At 45.1% G+C, this 24623-nt stretch overlaps 1 protein-coding gene across 1 annotated transcript in view; it reads right to left on the bottom strand.

Annotated features, from left to right (window-relative positions):
* Positions 1 to 16448, bottom strand: part of MSANTD1 (Myb/SANT DNA binding domain containing 1) — a 42766-nt gene extending 26318 nt beyond the window's left edge. Inside the window, exons 1-3 of the mRNA XM_041458456.1 lie at positions 16353 to 16448; position 16179; positions 7521 to 7613 (exon numbers count right to left, since the gene is read on the bottom strand). Coding sequence (XP_041314390.1) covers positions 7521 to 7613; position 16179; positions 16353 to 16448 — 190 coding nt within the window. The remainder of the gene's footprint in view (positions 1 to 7520; positions 7614 to 16178; positions 16180 to 16352) is intronic.
* Between the last annotated feature and the right edge of the window lie 8175 nt (positions 16449 to 24623).

Below are 24623 nucleotides of genomic sequence, written 5' to 3'. Positions count from 1 at the left end.
GAGCATTTCCCAAAAGCGTTTTGATCTTGCTGAACTGGCAGATTCTGACCAAAAATATCTGCTTTGCCTATTTTAGTAGTAACCATGGAAGCCAGCTTTGCACTGACATTCAGTTGGAGAGAGGATGGCGAGAGACAGCGAGGTGAATGCAGACAAGCTGGGAAATGAGGCTTCAGCAGTTTTTGTGGTCAGATCAGGAAGCATTAGCAGGCAAGGGGGAGAACTGGAATTACATGGGGCTTTAGAAGAAGGGATTGCAGGAAACCTAGAGAATTCACTGTTTGGAGAAACCAGGTACACACTGGTATGTTCACAGTAATTAGATTAAAAATTACAATACTGAAATATTTTTAAATTACATTTTTTTTTAAGTTTAGCAGAAACACAGACACGTGTGTTACAGACCCTAGTTTAGCATATTGGAGAGGGGAAAAAAAATCCCTTATGTTCAGAAGGTATAAGTAATCACTGCCCAAACGTCTGGCACTTACAATATTATGCAGGCAGGATGCCAAACTAGATGGACTTTGAGTCACACATGTTCCTAAATTTTCAAGCATGCAGGAAAAGACAGGCCAAATTATTAAAAAATTAGTTATATAATATTGAAAGCAAAGTTCATCAATTCTACATGTGTCATACTCCCAATTTATAATAAACAGAGAATTTCCTAGATTTCCTTACTCTTACAAAATAATTTGCAGGTCCTTAGCATATGGGACAACTCTGCAGAATGTAGTATCAGACATACTCCTTTTCTGGCAAGCAAGCAACAAATCGTATTACGATGAAAATCAGTTCCCAATGAATGGTTTCCCAATGAATGGTTTCCCAAATCCCACTTGAAAAAAATTATTTTGGCCCTGCTTACTTACTGGGGTTAGTCAATAAGTCCTCCTGCCTGGTTTGGTTTTTAGCACATTTGAGCAAGTTACATGCTGAAAAGTGCCTAATTCATTAAAAACTGCTGCTACAGTGCTACGCAAATATTGCTCTTCCAGAAGCAAATTCCTGTGAGAACCTGTCCTAAACACTTCGCTTTAGACATAAACCATGAGTTAATCCAGCTTGGATTTGAGATATATCACAACAGAAGAAAAACAATCCCTGTTGTGCACAAGTGTGCCTTGAGCCGAAGCCGTGACTCAGCAGGGCAGGAGGAAGAAGCCGTGTCACGAACAGATGACGGCAGAGGGTTCCATCGCCTGCTGCTGCTGCAGCTCACAGCATCGCCGTGCCCGGCAAGGGCAACACTGCTGCTGCTGCAGCTCACAGCATCGCCGTGCCCGGCAAGGGCAACACTGCTGCTGCTGCTGCAGCCATCAGCGTCGCTGTGCCCGGCAAGGGCAACCCTGCCGCTGCTGCAGCTCACAGCATCGCCGTGCCCAGCAAGGGCAACACTGCTGCTGCTGCAGCTCACAGCATCGCCGTGCCCGGCAAGGGCAGCCCTGCTGCTGCAGCTCACAGCATCGCCGTGCCCGGCAAGGGCAACCCTGCTGCTGCTGCTGCAGCTCACAGCATCGCCGTGCCCGGCAAGGGCAACACTGCTGCTGCAGCTCACAGCATCACTGTGTTCCGGCAAGGGCAACACTGCTGCTGCTGCTGCAGCTCTCAGCATCGCTGTGCCCGGCAAGGGCAACACTGCTGCTGCTGCAGCTCACAGCATCGGCTCCTGCTGCTCTGCACTCTAATCACCACAGCTTTTCAAAATTTTTATTACAATCTAAAGATGTCTGCCAAATGGAGAAAGGCTCCTGCCTACCTCGCGGTTCTGCTTGGGGACCCAAGCCTACCCCCCCCTTTCCCCTAAAAAGGTTCACTCAGCTCTTGAGCCCCTCAGAGGAAAATTTAAAGATTTTTTTTAAAAATATTTCAGATAAAATATTTAGGGCACTGGAGATTTTCATATCAGTTCATAAAAGATTTAAATACTAAAATGTAAATGGTGTTTTGGGTATTACTGCAAAGCAGCCTCAGGAATGGAAATTCAAGAAAAGTGTTGCAACCTATAAAGTTCAGACAGTACTCTTAAAAGTATTCTTAAAAGCCTGTCCCATCTGAGACCTGCCAAAACGTAAGTGAAACCAAATTCACCAGCACCCTCATGATGTGATAGAAAACAAGCATGTCTGCTTCAGTGGTTGCTGATGGAAGTTGAGACCATAAAAGAGGCAGATGCCATTTCTGGGATGGGCTGACAGCAACGTCACCCATCCCACAGCATCCGTGTCCCGACACTGGAAGCATATACATCTTCTGAGTGAACTACACTTTATTCCCAATGCCATGCTCAAACTCTTTTGGGAGAGTTAAGTTTCCCTGAGAGTTACTGATGGGGCCCATGAAGTCCTCTGTGGTCTGTGTTTGCAAATCTTTGCCCCAAAAGGATAACTTCTGCCTTTGTACAGATGATCTACACAAATTCTTCAGCCGCCACAACACTGGGTAGCATCTCCAAGACAAAGACAGGACTGGGAACTTAAGCATCAACTCTCGTGAGAGGCAGGAGGATGACCCACCTCAACGTTTATTGCAATATGCATGTCTAACATTGCCCCTTTTATCACACAGGTTTGCAGTATCTGGGGTCCTGTGATCCTGATGCCTTCAGAGGCTACCCAGTGTTAAAGGAATAAAGTAGGTATTTATTAAAAGGCCTTCAAAGGATACACCTTGGGCAGTACAAGAGCCCGGCCGTGGCTACACCCAAGATGGACCCCAGGTCATGAGTTTTCACATTTTTACAAGTTTTGGTCCATTTACATATTGGGGTTAATTGTCCAAATACAGCTTCAGGTTATGAAGTGCCATCCTCCCAGGTTGCTCTCCTCAATTCGCTGTTTGTACTTTTTGGGGCTGAAGTTGCAATGGTGTCCTTGGTTCTCACTGGAAAATGATTGTTTTTTCTGACTAAACTGTGAGGAGAACTTGCTAACACTTTACATGAAGTTCAGAGTTCTATACTAATGCAGTACAGAATCTGGAAAATACAAAAGCTAAAGCTTAAGGCACCAATCCCTCTTGGTCCAGTCTTGTTCTCTGATCATCTCAGGGACAGCCAGAAAGAGTCATCCACCCCTCTCAGCTCCAAGTGTGCCACTCCAGTCAGGACCCAGCATCTCCCCTCACTGCCTTCACCATAAGCCCGTACTGCAATTGCTGTTGTGTTCCTCATTGACTCCTGGCTTCTCCCAGCTGTTTCCCCTTCACATTGGCTCCCTGCTGTTTATAACACACTGCTCTGCTCCAATCACTCTCCACCCACCAAGGTTTAGTTTATATTCCAGCCTTAGCATGCTGCTCTGATCCAGGCTTTATTTGGCTAAAACTAAACCAAGGAGTGTGTCCTTGCTTCTTCTCATGGCTGCAGTGCAATGCTGCCAGCAAACCCATCAGCCCACAGCCCAGGGACACATTTCCCATCTGGCACAGGAGCATTCTGGCCACCTGAGGAAGCCCATCTGCCTCCTTTCATAAATTCTCCTGAACTAATGCACACCCACAAACCACATTTGGATGCAAACCTCTCCAGATTCAAGACCAGCTGTCCAGTACCACCAGGGGTTTTAAAATCCTGCCTGGTGCTTTTCATTCAAGGTGGTGTTGTAGCCCAGAGGATGGGCCCCAAGTGTAGGTCTGTGCAGGGAAAAGAGCATCATTTCCTTGGCTATAAATACCCACTGCAGTGTGGTTCTTCACACAATCACAGACTATCTCAGTTGGGAAAGGACCCATCAGGATCTTCAACTCCCTGCTATTCACAGGACTACCAAAAACTGAACCATATAACCAAGAGCATCCTTTAGACACTCCTTGAACTCAGCCAGGCTTAGTGCCATGACTACCTTCCCAGGAACCTGTCCAGTGACTGACCACCCTCTCAGTGAAGAATCCCTTTCTAATGCCCAATCTGAACTTCCCCTGATGCAGATTTGGATGCAAGAAAAGCTAAGACTACACCAAAGGGAGTGACAGTGTACCTGCCATCATCCATTTCTCAGCTGAGTCAATTATGCAAGTGCAACCAAAAGGATTAATTTAAATTATGGATTAGCTGGCCTCAGTTCACCTGTGGCAGATTAGCAAGCACTCAAATTACTCCTTTTTGGCAGAAAAACTGCCTTCAGTAAGTCAGCAAAGATTTTTCTGAAGAGTAACAAAACTGAAGAGCTATGAACCAGATTTTCAGTACCTGTTTCCAGTTCAACTTCATAGGGGACCAGGCATCTACAGCTTAAATAAGAAACCTAACTGGGTGTTTGAGGGGGAAGTGCAGACCTGAAGCGTATGCAACCTAAAACCATCCAGATGCAGGAGACACACAGCGTGAAGATGCAAGTACAGACAAGCTGTCTGAAGGGAGTCCATGGCAGATGTGAATGACACCAGGGAATTCTAATTTTGTTTCATCCCTGAACATTCACTTGACAGATTTCTGCACAGCCAGAAGGATCCCCATGTTCTTAGCAAGTCTTCAATTGCTTGGAAGGTTGGGATTCTTTTGTTATAAAATGCAGCTTTAATGACTGTAGGACAAGGGACCTAAACAAAGAAACAAGGAACCACCATCTGATTGCAGAGAAACAAGACTAAACAATTTACAGAAAATCAAACCAGTTCACAGCACAGTGTCTCATTCTCTTTTAGTGGCCAGTATTTTCCATTTTCTGTGCAAACAGGAGGATGCAGTGTGTTTCCCAGGGGAGGCACTGTCGTGCAACTGCTATTAGAGGCAATTGGCCAACTCCAAAGGACTTAAAAAGTCAGCCCTCTTCTCCCCGCAGCTCACTCCCCTTATTCTAAAAACTACTTGGGCTGCCTTTAGCTCCTCTTTTGCTGTGGTTTTAAAAGAGCTCAACAGTCTGATCCACAAACCGTGCCAAGAAAGGGCAGAAAAAGTACAACTGCCTCTTGTCAGCCTCTCACCAGCCATACAGATGAAAATATTCCCCACGCTGACTTTAATGCCCCGTAGCAATATCCCAGTGGCTGAAGCCACTCAAGCAGACACAGGCAGCAGTCTAAAACATTCAATGCTCATGTCATGGTTTTCTCCATTTGCAGCTTCTTTCCTCTCTGCACACTGCACTTCATGATAACTGGACAGGCAGATTATATTAAAGCTCATGCCTACTCTGTCAAATGATTTCTCATCAAGTCTCAGCAGGAACTAATTGAAGATTAAACTAATCATTCCTTGAGGCCTCTTCTGGAGTGTTTTATCACTTTTTGCGAATCCATTAAGGAGAACTTAAGTGAAGTGCTGATCTGGCAGGACCACTGAACACACAAGCTGGAGTGGCTGGACAACCCAACACACATGTGAGAAACGAGGGCTTCAGACATTCTCTATAAATGAGACAAGACCAACCTTTATCCATTTTTTTTCTGTAAAAACCAGCCTAGCAAAACGGCGATAAGTGTTTTCCAAAATAACATCCTGCCTTCCTGCAAACAAAGGAGCAAGCCTGACAAGAGCTGCTTGATGTTACACGAAATATTCCTGTGGAATTCTCTGATCTTCTCCGCCTGAAATCTGGAGAATACCACAAGCAGCCACCAATTACCAGCCACTGCAGCTTGTGTTGATCCCTGTTTAACCTGCTTCCACAATAGCCAAATTCTTCCATCAACAGATCTGTAGCTTCATCCCTGACCTCTGCTCTGGCCAGTGCCTCTCTGGGTATTGTACACAGCTATCAGATAACAACAATTGACATCCAGCCTTCCTCCAGCCTCGGGGTAAAAGCCATAACCACTGGGGCATGGCAGACCCCCAGATGAAAAAATTAATGTACTTTTTCTGCAGTGCCTTGCAGGGTTAAAGGAGTCATTTATCCAGACATGAAAGCTGAAAGAAAGGTCCAAAAAGCTTTTTTTTTTTTTTTTTTTGTTTTTTGTTTTTTGTTTTGTTTTGAAGGGACAGAAAACACCCCTTGGAATGGCAGAACCAGATGCTTCACTCAGTAATAAAATTCAAGGTCCCGAAAGCAGGATCAGACTTACACTTACTAGTGTTTGGTTTGAAAAAAATACACATTTTCAAGACTCTTCTACTGCAAAAGCAGAAGAGAACCGTGAATATCGGTCACCACAACTACCAGACTTATTTTGAGAGTATGGAGTACAGCTCATTAATGTAAATGTTTTAGAAATATTTTTGTGCTATATTCTATTCTGCCTCCCTATGTTGTTTTTGTCTTACAAGTGATAACTCCTTAAGGCAGGCATCACATACAAGTTCGCATCTAAGCATTTAAAATACTACAGGAGGTGCGAGTTTGTGGAATCAACCAAAGTTTCTGGAATCACTCTCACTTTTAAGATAATTTAGATGCCTCTCAATACTTTCAAAGTGCTACAATGCGAGAAAGCAAGATCAGCTTTGGTTTAGATTATTAACATAATATGATTGCAGTGCACTCAGAAATGGTAAAAAAAATCAACTCTCTTTCATTCCCAATTGCTCAATTCAGTATGAAACCACAGTAAAACTGTAAGCAAATCTTGTGAATAAGGTTTTCATTTGAACTTGACAGAGAGCCAACATCTGTGTTGCTATTTATTTACACACACATATAAATACACACAGTTTTCATACTAATATATATACATACGCACATTTTACCTGGTTGCTTTCTGATAGAAGCTATTCCTATGTAAGTCTTGGAAGAGGAGAAGAAAGCACAGCAGAAGCAAGACCAGGCCATGGCCTCACCACAGAGCCCAGAGAAAGGTGTCTACAGGCACATTAAACCTCACAAAGTTGAAGAACATCGTATTTTCCCTCCAAAAACTCAGAAAAGCATTGCATGTCCTTACAGACTGCACCATCTCAGGACAAAACCAAGACTACTAAAAATCAAAACCATGCTTGCACGCCACAAGTTGTTTTTCTGTGTCCTGTAGTGTTACATAAGCATCACCTAAAAAAGAAATTACTTTGCCTGTCTTTAAAGCAATATTCTCATCAGGGAATTCTGCAGGTAAAAGCTTGGCGAAACAACAAGTCCAATATGGACCTGTGAGAAGGCCTGTCCCCCACGAGGCACAAAAAGTTGCTGGACTCCTAAAATCAGGAAGAAAAAAGTCAACACATTTTAAAATCCATCCCTCCAGCCTACTGGCTAAAACCTCTGGAATGGTCCATCCACAGAGCACCCCCAGAGGCAGTGCATCGAGGGAATCACATGGTTCAAGGACAAAGCCCTGGCCAGTAAAACCCTGTGAAAGCTCAGGGCAGTGGTCACAGAGAGCAGGTGTCACTCCAGGGGCTCCTCTGCCCAGGAGGTGAAGTGACTCCCCACAAGGGACTGGAGCAGTGGCCAGCTCGACCTCCTCTGGATGGAGGGAAGACAACACAGCACCTTCAAGCACTCACAGGCCGCAGCCCTGAACCACTTGGCTCCATTCCCTTCCCCAGCTTTTCAGAGGAGCAGAAGGAAAGCGCAGGCTCAGCCCACAAACCCGCACCTTTATAACTGGAAGAACTTTATGGTGTGGAAGAAAAGCTTCAGTACCTGCTGTGCTAGGAGCACAAGAACGTCCATGAGCCTGGAAGTCACCACAGGACTCCTCACAGCTGATCACGGACCCAGAGCACAGCTTGGCATCTGGGGAGAGAGAGTTTGGCAGGACAAGGCTCCGTGTGGGGAGGGCCGTGAGGGGACATTTCCTACCAAGCCAGAGGGTCACCCACACTCTGCCAGGGCTATCTTGGAAAGGCCTAGAGAGGTGGGTTTGGTTTAGTTTTCAAACTCTGGCCTTTCAAACTGCACCAGCAAAGGCCTGCCCCATTCTCCAGTCCAACATAAGTAACCTAAATCGGCCCATAAGCCTTCAACAAACTCATTCCTGTGTCCTGAAAGCTGCTCACTTGAAGCCTAAAGAATATGACAGACACTCCCATCTGCACATTTCACCACTGCCAACCAAAGATGTCTCCTTAAAAGTCATTCCAGTCTCACCCAGGGCACCAGCAGGTTTAATTTTTCCCGACTTTTCTCATCTGCCCAACTTCTCCATTAGCAAGTTAACACTCAATGCTCAGCCTGCTGTCCTTCAGAGGATCACAAATCTTTCTCTAACATATGGTGGGTCCTGAAGGGACTGTAATTGCTATTTTACACTAGGAGAAGGCAAATAAACGAAGGGGGAAATTTCTATAGCTTCTAAATGACTGTGAAACTGAAGTAATTTTCAAAAGAGAATTGGACACTCCAGAGCTGAAGTTAACCTCGCACATCCTTCAGTCACACCTCACAATGAAACGCAATTCACTTCAGGCAAGGTCCTGAAAGCCACACAGGGACCTGAAGAGTGTCACAACAGGAAATTCCAAGTTTAAAATGCTGAGCTAAATGAGCCATGACTTCTCCCCTCCTCCAACCCAACAGTCCACAGGAATCAACTTTTTCACCAAAAGAAGGTTTTTGGGTACCTCAAGTTTCCTTTCCTGCGTGCTGAGCTCCAGGCATTGTGGCCAAGCTGAACCTCTCAGCACTGATGCCTGTGAAGCTCCCTCGGGTCTGGGCAGCCCTGGGCACAGCCAGCTCTCCTCAGCTGGCTCTGGGGTCGGTGTGAGGGAGCAGGCACTCGAGTTCCCTTTAAAGATGGGCTGGGGGAAGAGGGTGTGCCTGGGGTGGCACCAAAACAGCACCCGCTGCCAGGGCAAGGTGGTTGCAACCTCTCCCTGTGGGTAGAGGCACTGGGTTTGGACTCTGCCTCCAGGGCTGGTTTTGATTTTTATCCAGAGATGTTTTAATGCAAATTGTATAGTAAGCAGCCTTGGGAATGCTGCCAGATAGCTGCTCCCCACCTCCCTTTAGGGAGGCAACAGTCAGGCCCCCACTTGCTTCTCCTCTCCGGGTCTGCGAATCCTTCTCTGCACCATGGCACAACTTCAATAGGAAGGGCTGAGAGGTTGCCTACAGCCTGGGAAGGGACAGGTGGATTTGAATATCCCTTGGGAGAAGGAGGACCCAAACCCAAGTTCGACCACTTCTGAGATGAATATTAAAACCATTAAGTTATTATATGAAAACCACCACACCAATCATTTGTATCTTAAGCAGCAAGTGCAAGGCTGTGAGCTGAGACGTGAGCAGCAGGGGCAGGTTTGACTCACCTGGCCGGGTCTGGAGCTTGCAGAGTGTGGGAGCTGCTCATGGGACGCAGTGTGAGAGCTGGCATGGGGATACAGGTGGGAAAAGGGTCTCCAGGAGTCTGAGCAGACACCAAGAAAAGGACTTTGGAGGGAACCAGATCCTGCAAACTTCTGTTCCCACCATTTGAAGTCCTCACCTTACTTTAGAGTTAAATGTCAAACTTCTGATCCCACCATTTGAAGTCCTCACCTTACTTTAGAGTTAAAATGTCAAACTAAAATCTCTCTTATCACCACCAAAGTGTTTTTACCTTGAATTTTAAGCGTTTGTTTAAGCTGAGGTTAAAAAGAGCCTGGGCTCCTTGACTGCTAAGCAGATCATAAAACCCTCTGGAGTACAATAGGCTATAGAAAGTTTTCTAAGTTTTCCCAATGACTGAGTGCCTAGTTAGCTTCTTGGACCTTTTTCATCCTCAAACTAAAAGAGCTTATCTGCAAAAGGTTAACTAAAGGCATTTCTTAAAGGAATTTTGAGAGTAGCTGTTACAAACACATTGTTGGCTATGTGTTTTTATCACAACTCAACACAATAAAGTATCAGCTAGCTCTACATTTTTTGTTAGGAAAAGGGCTTTAATTAAAGAGCAAGTCTACATGTGTATTTTTAAATAGTGTGAGCCTGGTTTTCTTCAAATTTGTTGTTTCTTCCAATTCCTTAGATATACATTGAAAGAAGAGAAGGGCAGGCAGCACTATTTGGAAGTTGCAAATAAGTATTTTGAGAAAATAAATACATTTTAATCTCACAAAAACAGACTAACCCTAAAAATAGGAGGTATGAGGTAGAAAAGTGGTACTTTTTGACAAAACAGAGGAGGTATCCTTCTAAATAGGGATAGATCAATAGGCTGAGTACATGGAAATATTTGCAATGCACTTTAGATATTTAGCAAGATAGTTTTGTAGATAGATGTGTACAAGCTCTCCAGAATCTGTTTTGGGCCCAATCAGAAATAAAATCTGACACAAGAATTTGATTTCGTTTTCAGACCCATCTCGGTGACACAGTCATTAGTTTATCCAGCAGCATTAAAAGTGAACAGCAAGAGCCCTAAACTTCCTCCCACAGACTAAGAAAGTGAGAGGTAAAACTCTCTGTCATTCCACGCTGATGATTTTTAGACAGAATTTCCCACTCACCTTAGCAAGGTGATAATTAAAAAATCTGTGCCAAGGAACACAACCTCCTCACTGGACCCCCGCAGCTCTGAGCACACCTGCTGCTGGAGTTTCATATCCTGTACCTAGAGCATCACTAAGTGTTAGGGACACTCGTGTTAGCAAAAAGTTGCACAGAGATTAAATTCTTTGGAAGTCCTTTTTTTTTTTTTGAATTTTCATTCTAAGGAAAAAGAAGAGGGAATCCTGCATTTTGCTAAGTCTGAACATAAGGACACGGACACAGCTTATGATCCGTCCAGCCAAGCACCTGGTGGCTACAGAAGAAATACCACACTGCTGTGTCTCCAGTGGCTTGCTGCAGTTATTTTTTCAGCATTTGCAGTGGTGTGGGAGCCTTACAAAGTTTAGCATTGCTTTTGTCTCTTAGAGAGCAATGCCAGCCAATCCTCCTTACATTATCACATTATTTAATCAAATACCCCAAAATTAATTGTACCACATGCCAATACAGAGTGCAGTCTTACCGGCCCTAAATCAGGGTCAGGTTATGCTTTGGTAGCTAGTACTCATTCTAAATATGCTCAGCTTGATTGAGCTGTACCCTCTGCCTGTTGGGAAAGATTTCCCACGTGCATTCCACAGGATGGATCCACACCCCACAGGGGATATCTGAGCTCAGGCTTTCTTTTTTCCCCACAGAACACCAAGGTGCAGATCAGAGCTTGCCTGATATCCACAGCAGTTGCTGCATTATCTGTCAGTGTGTGTTCTGCACCACAAAGAGAATCCAGACTGCAGAAAACCCTGCTGCACACACCTTCCTCTGAATCCCGCTGTGAGGAATGCCTCTGTGCCACTGTGCCACTCTCCCAGCATGGGCTGTCACCCAAACCCAAGGCTGGCACCACCACCACCCCTTACTCAGAGGCAAGCAAGCTCCCATTGCCCTGCATCCCTCCTCTTTCACATCTCAGTCAAGAATTTTCCTGCTTGGCACTGGAGCTCAGCATTGATTTACCTCCCCACGATTTGCAGCGTTTGTTTTCTCACACCGACCACCATCGTTCTCCCAAAACGTGGAAGGAAGCAAAGATCACGTGAGGAAAATCCAAAGCTCCCACACAGCTCTGTGGAGCCTGCTACAGCCCTCAGCAGCCTGTCCTCACCTTCCAACCCTTCAGCCCAGCTCCTGGGCAGAGGTTCCAGTGAGATGGACATTCTCTGCAGAGCTTTCTCAATGACACAGTTGCTTCTGTGGTGGCAAAATACAGCCACAATCTGAAAAAATATCCCCTCTAGGTCAGTCACCAGAGATGCTCCACATAAACTAGAGATTGGGTGTTGGTACAGCACTCAGCAGCCCTGAGAAGCAGAAACTCCCAACGAATGCTAAAAAGACAGCTTCTACTCAGATTTAAGCTATGTCCCTAGACAGAAAGGGTGGTTCATCAGCAGACTGGTCTGGCCACTGAAACAAATGCATCAAATTCTAAATATTACTTGATTTGATCCAAATTGATGCCTTTTCTGGGCCTGGCACCAACCAAAATAAACCTGTGTGCTTCAAACAAGAAGCAGCACCAGAACTGCATTTCTTTTTTCCATAGACCAGGGCAGCAGCTCACCTTTTGTTCTTCTGACACAGCCAGAGAGTGCCCAGGGCCTTCCCAGTAGCTCCCCTGACTCCCAGAGAACAGTTTCTAAGATGTATTGTAATAGTATAGATCTAAAATGGTTGTGTGGATCACTGAAGGCATCTTCCACTGATTTGTGATGTCAAGAACTTTAGAAGCAAGAAAACAACATGCATCAAGCAATGAAAATGAAGGAATATTTTTTCCTATGTGGATTATATAAAAAATTTTGGACTACTTTAAAGAGACATCCTCAATTAAAATTTTATCTGGCTACAATGAGGTAGTGGTCTTCTTGTGACTGATTCATTATTGCACAGACTTGGTTTTTAGTAAGGGAAAAAAGGGGATTCACTGGTATGTGAATTGTTTCTCAGATAAAGTAAGGAAAACTGATATAACAAAAGGGAAGAATTCCTTTAACTATGGCTATATGAGGGATTTTGTCAGCCTAATTATTCTGCAACAGAAACAACCAACCATGAACTCTTCTCTCCCAATGATTGTCTCAACCATCTCTCTGAACAGTACGAGCAAAAAATTCCTCTGTACCTTCCTTCCTTTAATGAGGGCTGTGGGAAACAGCAGAGACATCAGACACTTTACATGCTTACCTACCCCCATATGTCCCACAGATGCCAAAACTCAAAAATTTCCTTTCCCTGATGTCAAAATAAATACGAAAAAGGATTTTCACAAGCATAAAAGAGACAGAGAAGGGAAAATTGGGCAGCTTTTCAGTGGATATGACAGATAATTCAGATGCAACCCAAAAAAAAATTGTTTTAGAATCTAGCTCAGTTTTCAGGATGAGTGACACCGCTGAACAAGGGGGGAAGGCACAATAGGTGGTGTAACAAGAGTAGGACAGCTGTCTCCTGACATGTAGGCAGAGCTGAACAAGCTCTGTGCATTCAGGGAGCAGACAGTTCCCTGGCAGCATTTGAGAAACACATGAAGAAGCTGTGTGCCATGGTGGCAGCAGGAGGAGAGTCTGGACACGGTGATCACAGGGGTCCTTTCCAACCTGTGTTTAAATCTCTTGGCGGAGAAACCCTGCTGTGTCTGTGACCACTCTTGCAGCTTTCATATGTTCTATTTCTATTTCTCCTCTATTCCAGACACAGTTATCACACTGTGCAACACTCAGGTACATTGTGGATTTACACACAAACCTTTTATTGGTTTTATTTTAGGTCTTCTTTAAAGTCTTTTACATCCCATTTATCATCCTGATCACTCCTAAGGATTGAGCTGATACCTTTCAAGAACTACTCACAATACAAGAAGATATTTTCCTGAATGGTGATGTCTCTGTGGATTCCTGTGTACACTTCTTTTCCCTTCCTGCATTACTTTGCAGATGTCTAGATTAGGTAAGAAAATAGAGAATATTCACAGCCAGTTTTAATTTTAACCTACCTTGAAAATTTCTTACTGGTGAGTTTGCCAATTCTGCTTTTTTCCCTAGAGCTTTAGTAGGTAATTTAACAATACAGAAACCAACAGAGACTCATCACCACCTGGTGATGGCCTGCAGTTTGAAAAAGCATGACTCAATCCCCACCCTCTGTTTTACCTTTACCTAATTAGAACCATGTCCAGTTCAAAACTACTGGCACACATTCTCTTTTATATCTTGACTGTTCAGGGGGTTTGATGACTGTTGCTGAGGGACCCTGGAAGTTCAGCTATGCCTTGTGAGCTGAATCACCTCTGCACAAGGGCTGCTGGGCTTCAAAGTACACAGATATGTGACAGCTCCTTCTACAAAATTCATTTTTACATTGACCCAATAAGTTATATTTTCAAGTCTTCATTTTATTTTCCATAAATAAAATGGAAATCAACCAGGGCAGGCTCGATTTACCAGTGTAGCCAGCCCCTTAAACATCAGTTGCATTTGCAACCTTCACTTGCCACATCTATGATTTAGTTCATATCAAAGGAAACCATTAATTTTAAAACTCCACATTTGGGACTCTTGGGTGGCTACCATGGCTACCACCTATTTTTATCAACAGTATTATGCATTTATCCAATTGTTCTAAACCTGTTCTGCTGACACTTCAGTTTAAAACACACTTTTAAATGCTTTCAGATACCAAAATTCTCCAGAAAAGAGAGTTCCCTGAGATGTTTTATAATGAACAGCAAAGCAAAGATTTATTTAGCCTTGCTGTAACAGCCCTGTGTACTTTGAGTGTTCTCATTACACTGCAATTGCCTATCAAGCCTGCTGATGGATAGGCTCCCTACCCTTCATGTGTTTAAAGGGGTTTTCCTCATTGTTTTGATGAGTTTTGCAAGTTGCTCCTCAAAATTGATTTTACCTGCCTTGTTTAACTTGCCTTATTTAACTTGCCTGTATGCTTTTTTCTATTTTCTCTGTTCAAACACAACCTCCACTTTCTGAAAGATGTCTTTGCACTCCTAACATCATTCTGCTCTTCTACTGAACACCACCAGCTTTTCAGAGTCCTCCTCAGTCCTTTTGATGGAAGAGGATACATACTTCTTCAAGCTCATATTATAAAGTTTTCTCACCAGCTGCCTGTTCTCTGCAAGTATCTTACCCTTTTAGCTGCTCCTTTGAACAGCAAAATTCATATAATCATGCATATATTTGCCTATTCCACCTCTTAAAAATTGTATTGCTAGCACAGAGACAGGAGAATGAGTTTGTCATGCTCATTGCACATTGCTCAGCATTGTCCTTTTCCCATTACATTAAATCACAGAATCACAGAACAATTTCATGTTGTTTCACACCCCTGCCTTGCTTTCCCTGTTGTCTGTCACATCAAGGTCTGTCTCCTTTTCTGATCCTCACTTCAGTGTCTTTGGTATTTCTCCATTTACCTCTGCAGAGAAAGGCCCTTTCTTCCCTTGGACTTCACTGATCTCTCTGGATAACAAATGCCTCAAACACCAGTCTCTCCTCCGAATTAAAGTGCTCCACTTGCCAAGGCCAGGGCAGCCCGTATTTCCAAAACAGAGTCCTCACATTTCCTCAGCATTTTGAGGAGAATTTTCCAGACAGTTTCATGACCACGTTTCAGCCAACACTGTGCAATGACACCAATTACAAACACATCAACATCAGCATCAACACTGCCACCTCCACACCTCCCCAAGACAAGAAATGCATTCCTCCAGCCTTTTTTTCCCCTTTGTTTCCCACCAGAGAACCGAAGTTCCCTGGAAGGGCAGTTTCTTCACACCTCCAGGATAGTTTGGATGAGAAGCCTAAGAAGATTAGCTTTTGTAATGCTTTCTAAAAACTCTGTAAGGAGGATTGCTGACACGGATGACTGATTTCCATCCAGGAGATTCTAGCATTGTTCTACTATCTCATGCATTATTAGGATTTCATTTCCTTCTGGAGCCTCAAGGGAAATTTCATAATCAGCACACCTGGTATGTGTAGTATAAATAATTAAGGGGATGCCCTCTCTAACGATCTATGCAGAAAAGCTGTTCTGCTGTAAGGAATGGCCTGGATCAGCCTGGTTAGAAGAAAGAACTATGAGGATTAGAAGATCCTTTCCATTTCCAGACTCAAACAACCTCATGAACATTTTCTGAACCAAACGGAGTCAAGGTAGAGGCACCTACTCAATCAGTGTGTTTATGAGTTGTTCCAACATTATTCTTTCTATGCTGTCAGCATAAATGGTGCTTTGTCACCATTTTTCTATCCCACAATTTAATTTATTGCTTGCCTTAAGAAAAAAAGATCATGACACCAATTTAGCTCATAATCACATCAAGAAAAACAGTTTATGTGACAAATCTGGCAATAAGCCAGCACTACAAACTGATTTGCTGACAAAAATACTTAGGGCAGACCATGTAAAAGAGGATAGAGATCATGACGTGCCCTCCACACTTGGCTTTATCTGTTCAGCAATTTGCAAGGGCAGTATTTGTTACAGCCTGGGCTCTCATGGTCTCTGGTGGCTTTTCTCTCAGAAACTGAGAGCATCAAAGTCCTCACAAAGTGGACATTGTTACAAGAAGGAATTACTTCATTATCACAAATGGATAAAATATGCAGGACATACAACTTCATGTCTGACAGCTCACCCTAACACGGTGGTAGCATCTGCACAATTTTGATCTGAAAGAGCACTTTTGATTGGTTTGGGATTTTTTCCCCTGAAAACAAAGCTCCTCGGTAGCTGGACACAGATGGTACATCTAGAAACTTTCATTTTAATGTTTTATGCCTTTCTCTGCTTTACCAAAATAACCCTTTGTTCTGAATTCTTCTTTCTGCTACTTTTGATCAATCCCTGGTCTTTATCTGTATTTATTAGTTACTCTACAGATCCCTCATTGGAAATATTTATTTAATTTCCCTAAATCCAAACTCAAGTTTTACTTCAAAGCTTCTAAAAAACCTTCTGTCATATCATGTGCTTCACTTTATTGTGCCATCTGTAACTGAAGTACAGCACAGTAAATGACATATTTGTGATTTGGAATCCAGTTTTATGGATAACAGAGGTTAAGCAGCTCATTTAAATATGCCTCTTTGATACATAACTGAAATAGATTCAAACACTGAGATTTGCTCACCACCATTACTCCTACTTTCCAACACATTAATTAGATACAGGAAGTCAAATCAAGAAATTCAGCTTCTCATCAAGGACTGTGTTTTAAATTCTGATTTTTTTTACAGCTGGAAAAATATAATGAATCATGTGGCACCAGAATATTAGACCTGATATGCACAGCACCAGCCATGCAACATTGTGTAAACACACTCTCACCCTTTCAACTTGCCCAGTTACCTCAGGTCCATCTAAAGCTCTTACATGTTTTTCTAAAGCAGATTTGAAAGACTTATGGCTAATTAAATCTATTGCTATTAGTGCGGGTAGCCCATACTTAAATTAAATTTTTAAGAAGTTATGAACCACAGGCACATTCATTACCAGGGTTTCTCTCTTTCTAGAGATAATTGGATGCCATAATTGGACTGATGGGGCACATCCTTACACCTGCATGTTGCTTCAGGGGGACTGCTTGCACACCAGGGTTCTCCAGACCCTGCAGTCACAGCATGATGAAGTATCACAGCATTACAGCCATTCTGCCAAGACAAGGACTCACCTTAACCTTCTAACTTGGTCTTGGTAACACTGAAACCTTACCCCTCAATTTTGAAAAAGAGAAGGAAAAAGTTACCAAGGTAGAAGGATCCAGGCACCCCATGATAAAATTCAGTATTTGGTTTCAGTGCAGGCCTCTTCTCATCCTACACAGAGCAGCAGGAGGCACAGGATGTGTTAAACCATTTCAGAAGGCTCAGCAAAAAGTGGGTTTCAGTTTAGGGGCTGGCTGCAGGTGGGCTCTGGGCATGTCTGCAGGGAACAGCCTACTAGTAAATCTTCCCAAGCTGAGCAGTATTTTCCCCACTTTGAGAAGTAAATGTGTGATTAGAAAAGGCACAGAGCAGATTTACTCCCAGGGAACAAGCACTTGACAGCTTCAGGTGCTCTGTGCAAGTCAAGGCTCACCTTTCTCCTCTGCGTGCTCAGGGGGACCCCCTGCCCTGCCCTGCCCCGCTCCCCTGAGCCCTAAGTGGTGCACAGTCCCAGCCCACTGACACAGCTGTGAGTGCTCTCCGTGGGGAATAAGGGGTTAACCCGGCTCGCAGGCATACATTAAATGTGCTGAGAGCATTCCACAGAAATACCATCCCGAGCCAGCCCAGGAGGAATAGCCCACCTGACAAACTCTGTGTCCAGGTCACAGACAAATGCACCGGCTTTGGAGAGCAGCAGCAATGGGGCATTTTGTGGGGTGCTCAGGAACCCTCAGAAACCCAGGGCATGGAAAACTAGCCATGGTATGGACAGCTGCAAGGGGGAAAAAAACCCTGGAAAGCCATTTATGCAGTATTAGCTGTGAAAGTTGCACTCTGCTTTAAGCAGGCTCATTTCGAGTTCTACCACCTGTTTAAAAGGCAAAATACTTCCTCGTTGCTTTTCAAAGCCGTGGCTCCATCCCCCCTTCTCCCTGCACAACATGAGGTAAAGACACCCCCTTGGAGCAGAGCACAGAACCCGTGGCTGTATCCCAGACACGGATCCTGTCAGGCTTTGTAGGGCAGAGCCCGAGTGGCCTCTCAGGAGTTTGCTGTAAAAGCAATTGGAACTGCAATTAACAACAGCACATCTTAGCATAGGGAAAGACTTCTAACTAGAAGCTAATTAGGAGGGCAAACACTGAAGCTTGTTAGCTGAGATGCTAATGAGAATTATACTTGAGTGGCAGCAGACTAGCTATTCAGAGTTAATTAGAAACCTCAGCTGATAGCATATTGCTCTTAAGAGCTTTCAAAACAAACAACTGGAAAAACTGTCCTGCAGCTAAGGATCCAGCGTGCCATGTTGAGTAATTCATGGGCAGCCAGAAGATTACACGTAGGCATCAGGGTAATTTAACAGCGTGTGGAAATGGAAGAGAGGAGGTTTTTAGGAGGTTTTTAGGAGGTGCGTGCTCCCGAGGATTTTCCAAGGATCTGCTCATCCGTGGGTGGCAGCCCTGCTCCTGCATCACGCAGTGCTGGTGGCAGGGGAGCTGCCACGTGCCCAAAGTGTCCTCAGCAGCCTCGTGCAGAGGGGGATAAGGAGCTGGGCTGGCTGGAGAGCAGCTGGCAGCTTTCCTATCCCATGCCCAGCCTCTCCCACCCCAGCCCTCAGCTCTCCTCCAGGACAGCTGCTGCTGGGAGCTGTACCAGGGGAAGCTGCGGCTGTGTGCAAGTCGCTCTCACCATGCCTTGGCCTTCCTGGGGCGCAGGAGGGGTTTACTCTCCCCCTCTCTTTGTGCAGTGAGGGGGCAAAGAGTAAATCAGGGCACTTAGAGGGGAAAAACCTGCTAAATGGAACGTGGCTGCAATGGGGATGGTGAAGTGTGGCCTTACCTGGGCTGAGCTGCATGGCTGATTCCTGCTCTGAGCAGAGCCAGGGAGGCTGAGCAGAGGGGCTGCGAGTTTAAATGTTTCCTCTGAGCCTGATTGGAAGCACAAGAGCCAGTCAGGGGCAGGGGAGAGGCTGCTAAACTCAAAGTAGGTTGCTTGTTTCAGGAAAAGGTTGGATACTGGAGAACCTCCACAGTGCGCTCATGAAAACGCTCAGTCTCACAGAGAGAAATGCTCCAGAATAATTGGGGGATTTTCAGTTTTGCAGAGGCCCTGTTTGCATTAAAACTTGCAGCAAGTTAAGTAAAACCTGGTTTTAATTCTAGTTATTGAAACCAATTGCAAACCCATGTGGATACTCTTAAACAGATTCAGCTTTCCCAAAAGAAAAAACTCTGCAAATCAGATTTCAATTAAAGCACAGAGGAGCATCCACAAACGGTTTTACACCAGTGTAATTAAATAGATTTCAAAGTTTAGCTTTAGTTTAACTAACAATTTCAAAGCTTAACTTAAAACAAATGTGACTTTTAATGCAGATGGGACCTGGCAGTCACTGGCTGTTAGAATATGGGAGGGTAGAGAACTTTGCATACTGAAACCTCCCTGTGAGAGTCCTGGGAGTGAATAGCTGTAAATATACCCTGCAACACAAACCTTTAAGTATCTGCAGTAGTCAGTGTGAAAGTATAAAAATTAAGAGTAGACACTAACACTGTCAACTGTAATCCATACATCCATTTCTTTCATAAAGGAAAAAAAAAACCTGGTGCATAAGCAGTATCCTGAAGAGACAAATTTACTTCACTAGAGCTTTGGGAACCCTCATTTTCACTCAATGTATTTGAAGCAAGAGTCCTGGATTGTGGTTATTCAGGTTTAACAGGACTTGGAAATGCTGACTGGAGTTGGAGGCAGGATTCCCCCCACACCAGAGTGATGGAGCTCTGGGCTTGACCACGCTGCAGCTGCCTGGAGATCATCCCAGCCACAGCCAAAGGCTGGGCTCAGCAGGAGCAGTCCACTGCTGACCAGGGCATGATGGGGGGTTTCACAAACCATTTCAAAACCCTTTTCAAACTCACCAGTGGCTGTTGCCTGCCGTCCCAGAGCTGGATGCATGGCCTGGGGGTCGCCGTGCACAGCTGCTCTGGGTTTAGTGCAAGGTGTAATAAACTGCTTGGCAACTCAAACCATGCTAAATAAAAGCAGTAGAAGAGATTTAAGTTACTCTCATTAATGCTTCAGAGAAGATTTACTAGTGGGTAGCTGAGAGTAGGGATAGTGGTACCTGTAGGCAGTGCTAACAAACTGCCTGGACACAAAAAAATCCAGCCAGCCCAGCACCACGGTGAAAGGCAGCTGCTGTCCTCTCCACCCCCATCACCTGGGCTTCTGGTAGATTTTCCCTGTGTGAAACACTCTGAAAGAAGCCTTCCCAGAGCTGCAGCCCAGCTTGGAAGCAAACCATGGCGAGGCTCTGGGTGTTCCTAGGGTTTATACTGCTGACAGCAAGCAGGTACAGCCATAGGAAGGGGTGGGCAGAGCTTGGATTTGGCCACAGACTTGTTTGCATCTGCCTTCCCTTTGTGAGCATCCCAGTGCCTGGAGTGGAAGGCTGGGACACTGCTGTCAGACACAGCATCATCCACAGGGTGTGTGTCTCCAAGGAGTACTGGACAGTAACTCCAGGGCCTGAGCTGACAGTGTAAGGTATTGAACTGAGCACTGAAAGGTCAGTTTAGCTAAGACTGATCCTTTTCTCAGAATCAGAACTAAAAACTGAGTTCTCTGGATACTTTATGTTACCTTGCTAAGCAATATCCTTGTTCCTCAGACTCCCCACACACAGCAATAATTTTCCCCCATGGATTCAGGAGGATGACACACAGTCTTTTAACATCCTAGCAAGCAAGCTGTAACTTTCCCCATTTGTTACGCCTGCTTGTTGCCATCTTCCCTCTGCAGGGATAAATGTGCAGCTCTAACCCTGAATTTCATCTATTTCCTGTCTCCTGACTGTGAATCCCTTTCAGTATTGCTAACTTCACACTGGCTTGCACACAGCATCCAACTCCACAAGAGCCCAATTTTCCTTTCAGGCTGATGATCTCCTGCTGCAGCAGCATCAGCTCCCCCTGCCAAGGAGCCCTCCCTGCCAGCCCTCCTCTCCTGTACACCTGCAGCAAAACTACACAATCTGTGGCAGATTTTACCTCTTTTCTCCCCCAGAACTGGGCTGCTGCTTGGCTTGCATTGCAGCTCCCTGGGGATCAGTGTTTTAGCTCTGCAGGACATTCTACCCCAGGTCTCTCTCTTGTAATGGTTTTAATTTTTCATCATGCTCAAAGCACTGCCTGCTGTCTCTTAAGCTTTCATATGCACTGGGGAATTTCTTTTGCTTGGCAAATATTCATGGGTTTATCAAAGATTATGTCTGGGTTTTCTAATAAAGGGGTTTCTAGTAATGCCTCTGAATTGACTTTTTTTCCCCTAATTCACAGTCTGATCTCTCACAACTGACATAATGCCCCAAAATTGCAACACTGCACCTTTAATCTTAGATCACTCACCAGTCCTCTTTTTCTTCGGGGAAGAAAAGAGAGAGGAAAAAAAAGGTAGTATCAGGAGCAGAAGTCTCTTCTTTGTTGAAGTCTTTGGCCTCAGGTCAAGAAGGCTTTTCATGGGAAAACCCTGCTTTCCCTGGAGAACTTGCATAAAACCCCATTCTCTGCTGCTGCCTTCACCCCTGTGCCCTCCAAAGGCAGGGGCTGTATCTGTTTTCTTGTGCTGCTTCCTTTCCTCCACATTTATTTTTTGCTAATCAAGTACAGCTATTGCTTCACACAGGAGGTGACTAAAGGAACTTTCAGCCTAGAGAAACTAGTGAATTCATGATGCTGCTTTCACTATTCTATGAATTATTAGTATCTCTTTTGTCTGGCTATGTATTGCTGAAACAATTTGGCTACATTTTAAAACAGGTAGGCTTCTACTTTCACGTGTGTTAAGCAGTTCTGTATTTTTGGCATGACCTGTAATCCCAGCATGCTGGAATTCCAAAACACCCTGTATGCCACTTATTCTGTCCTCACCACACAACAGTCACACTGTCATTCGATTTTTTACTCACCTTCCTGCAAGTTTCTCTTCTCTCGCACAGGCAGAGGAAGTCCCACATGTCCATCTCTGCCTCCCTGCCCTCTGTGCTGCTTTCCCTGAGCACATGGCACTGCTGTGCTCTTCACTGAGCATTTCTGCTGCTGTGCTCTACTCCCACCTCTACACTCTGATTCTCCAAGCCACCACTTGTGTTCCAAAGCGTTTCTCTTCTCTAACTTTATTTATTGCATTTTACTTTCTCCCCTTGTTGTCTTTGTGTCTTGCCTTTGCACAAACATAGGAGCACTACTCAAAGCACTTTCCATTATGTCTCTGAGCTACCTCATAAATTTTTTTAGCTTCCATGCTCCCTTCCTTCCCAGAAGTTCCCCAAAGGCCCTGCTGGCTGTGGGAGATGGACAGGAGAATCCACGTGTGATATTCTGGGCAGAAGTTTACTGTACCCATGCTCTATCAAACAACTGCATCAGTGCAGTGCTGGGGCAGAACTAACACATCCTGCTCCTCACTGGGACTTCTCATCCTGGCCTCGAGTCTGCAAGAAGGGCAGCACTGCAGGGATCACTGGGCTCACATCTGTCCACTTTATACTTGTACAAACACCATCAGCAAGAATCACAGACATTAGTGAGCTAACACCAAGTTCAAGTACTCTCCAGCATTTTTGCTCAAGTTTTTATTACCCTTAATCACTGCTGAGTTCATCTTGAAGATTTGTGAACATCTTGCATAGCTTGGCCATTTAACTGCTGCTTTTCCTGATTCTTGTTAATACTTGTCAATTTTCCTATCAAAACTCATTAAAGGATTTTTTTCCCTTCATTTTTCAAAAATAGGATTTTCCCTTAGCTTGGCAAGTCTATTCCTGTTCCCATCCTAATCCTGCTAGAGAATGTGCATTGCTCATTACCCTTAACAACACATCTAGTCTTTTTCTTGCTTTTCCTTTTTCTGCATGTCTGGCAGTCTGCAGCTTTACTCTTGTAAGCTGAATAAAGCTCAGTTCCTGCACCCTACAAGTCCAGCTGAGGCAGAAAGCCTAGGAGCCTTCACTGTGCCCTCCACTCACAAAGCAACTCTGAATTTCTGGTTGTATCCACAGATAGATACAACAGCTCATGTCTGCCACTGGGTGCAAGCACAAAAAAGTACCTGCTCCAGAACAACAACTCAGTTTTATTCCTGTGAGTCCAGGCCATACATCCACATGGAAGACAAGGTGGTGATCAGCAGCCAGCATGGATTCACTAAAGGTAAATCAGCCTTGACCACCTCACTGCCTCCTACAAAGGCACAACTGCCTGTCTGGCTGGGGGGAGAGCAGTGGATTTTGTCTACCTTGACTTCAGCAGGGCTTTGGACAGCGTGCCACAGCATCCTCGTGGCACTCAGGAGCTGTGGGCAGTGGGGTGCACTGAGAGCTGGCTGAGTGGCAGATCCCAGAGGGTTGTGAAAGTGGCACAGGGTCTAGCTGGAGACCTGTCACCAGTGCTGTCCCCTGGGGTGCTATGCAGGGCCATGTGTTAACTTGTTTATCAACGACTCGGATGAAGGAACAGATGCCTCCTCTGCAAGTTCCAAGCTGGGCGGAGTGGCCAGTACCCCAGGGAGCTGTGCAGCCCTTCAGAAGGACCTCAGTGGGCTGGAGAGATGGACAGAGAGGAACCTTCTGAAATTCAGCAAGGGCAAATGCAGGATCTGCACCTGGGGAGGAACAACCCCACGGAGCAGCCCAGGCTGGGGGCTGACCTGCTGGAAGGCAGCTCTGCAGAGAAGGGCCTGGGGGTCCTGGTGGACACAAGCTGTCCACGGGCCAGCAGCGTGTCCTTGTGGCTAAGGAGGCCGATGGAGTCCTGGGGTGAGTCAGGAGGAGCAGTGCCAGCAGCTCAGGGGAGGAGATCCTGCCCCTCTGCTCAGCCCTGGAGAGACACATCTGGAGTGCTGTGTCCAGTTCTGGGCTCCTCAGGACAAGAGAGACTTGGAGATCCTGGTGTGGGTCCAGTGACAAAGATGATGAAGGCTCTGGAGAGTCTCTCTTGTAAGGAAAGGCTGAGGGAGCTGAGCCTGTTCAAACTGAGACAGGACCCCATCAATGTCTGCCAGTATCTGAAGGGAGGTGTCAAGAGCGTGGATCAGACTCTGCTCAGCAACAGGATAAGAGGCAATGAGAGAAACTGATGCACAGGAAGTTCCACCTGAATATGAGGAAGAACTTTACTGGTCTGAGCGCTGGAACAGACTGCACAGAGAAGGTGTGGGGTCTCCTTCACTGGAAATATTCCAGAACCATCTGGACACAATCCTGTGCCATGTGTTCTGGGTTGACCCTGCTGCAGCAGGGTGGGACCAGATGCCTCACTGGGTTCCTTCCAGCCTCACTCATATTGTGATCCAGCGAGTCTCCTCAAGCATGTCCTGAAAGGAGACTTCTCCCTCTTCAGCACAGAATTCTGTTGCAGCACTCCCTGTCATAAAAACATCTACCTTTTGCTTGTAAGTTATCACATACTGCAAAAATCCCCACTGAAGTGTGTACGGGAGTATCCCCCAGAATGAAAGGCTCTGTGTGCATTTAATAATGAAATGCCCATTTCATGTTTAGAACCAGATGAAAGGACAGATAAGAGCAACTGGAAACAGC

This window comes from Pyrgilauda ruficollis, unplaced genomic scaffold, assembly GCF_017590135.1.
Source record: "Pyrgilauda ruficollis isolate IOZ18807 unplaced genomic scaffold, ASM1759013v1 scaffold1, whole genome shotgun sequence".
Lineage (NCBI taxonomy): Eukaryota > Metazoa > Chordata > Aves > Passeriformes > Passeridae > Pyrgilauda > Pyrgilauda ruficollis.
The sequence above is the reverse complement of the archived record's forward strand: the minus strand, read 5'-3'. Positions and strand labels throughout refer to the sequence as shown.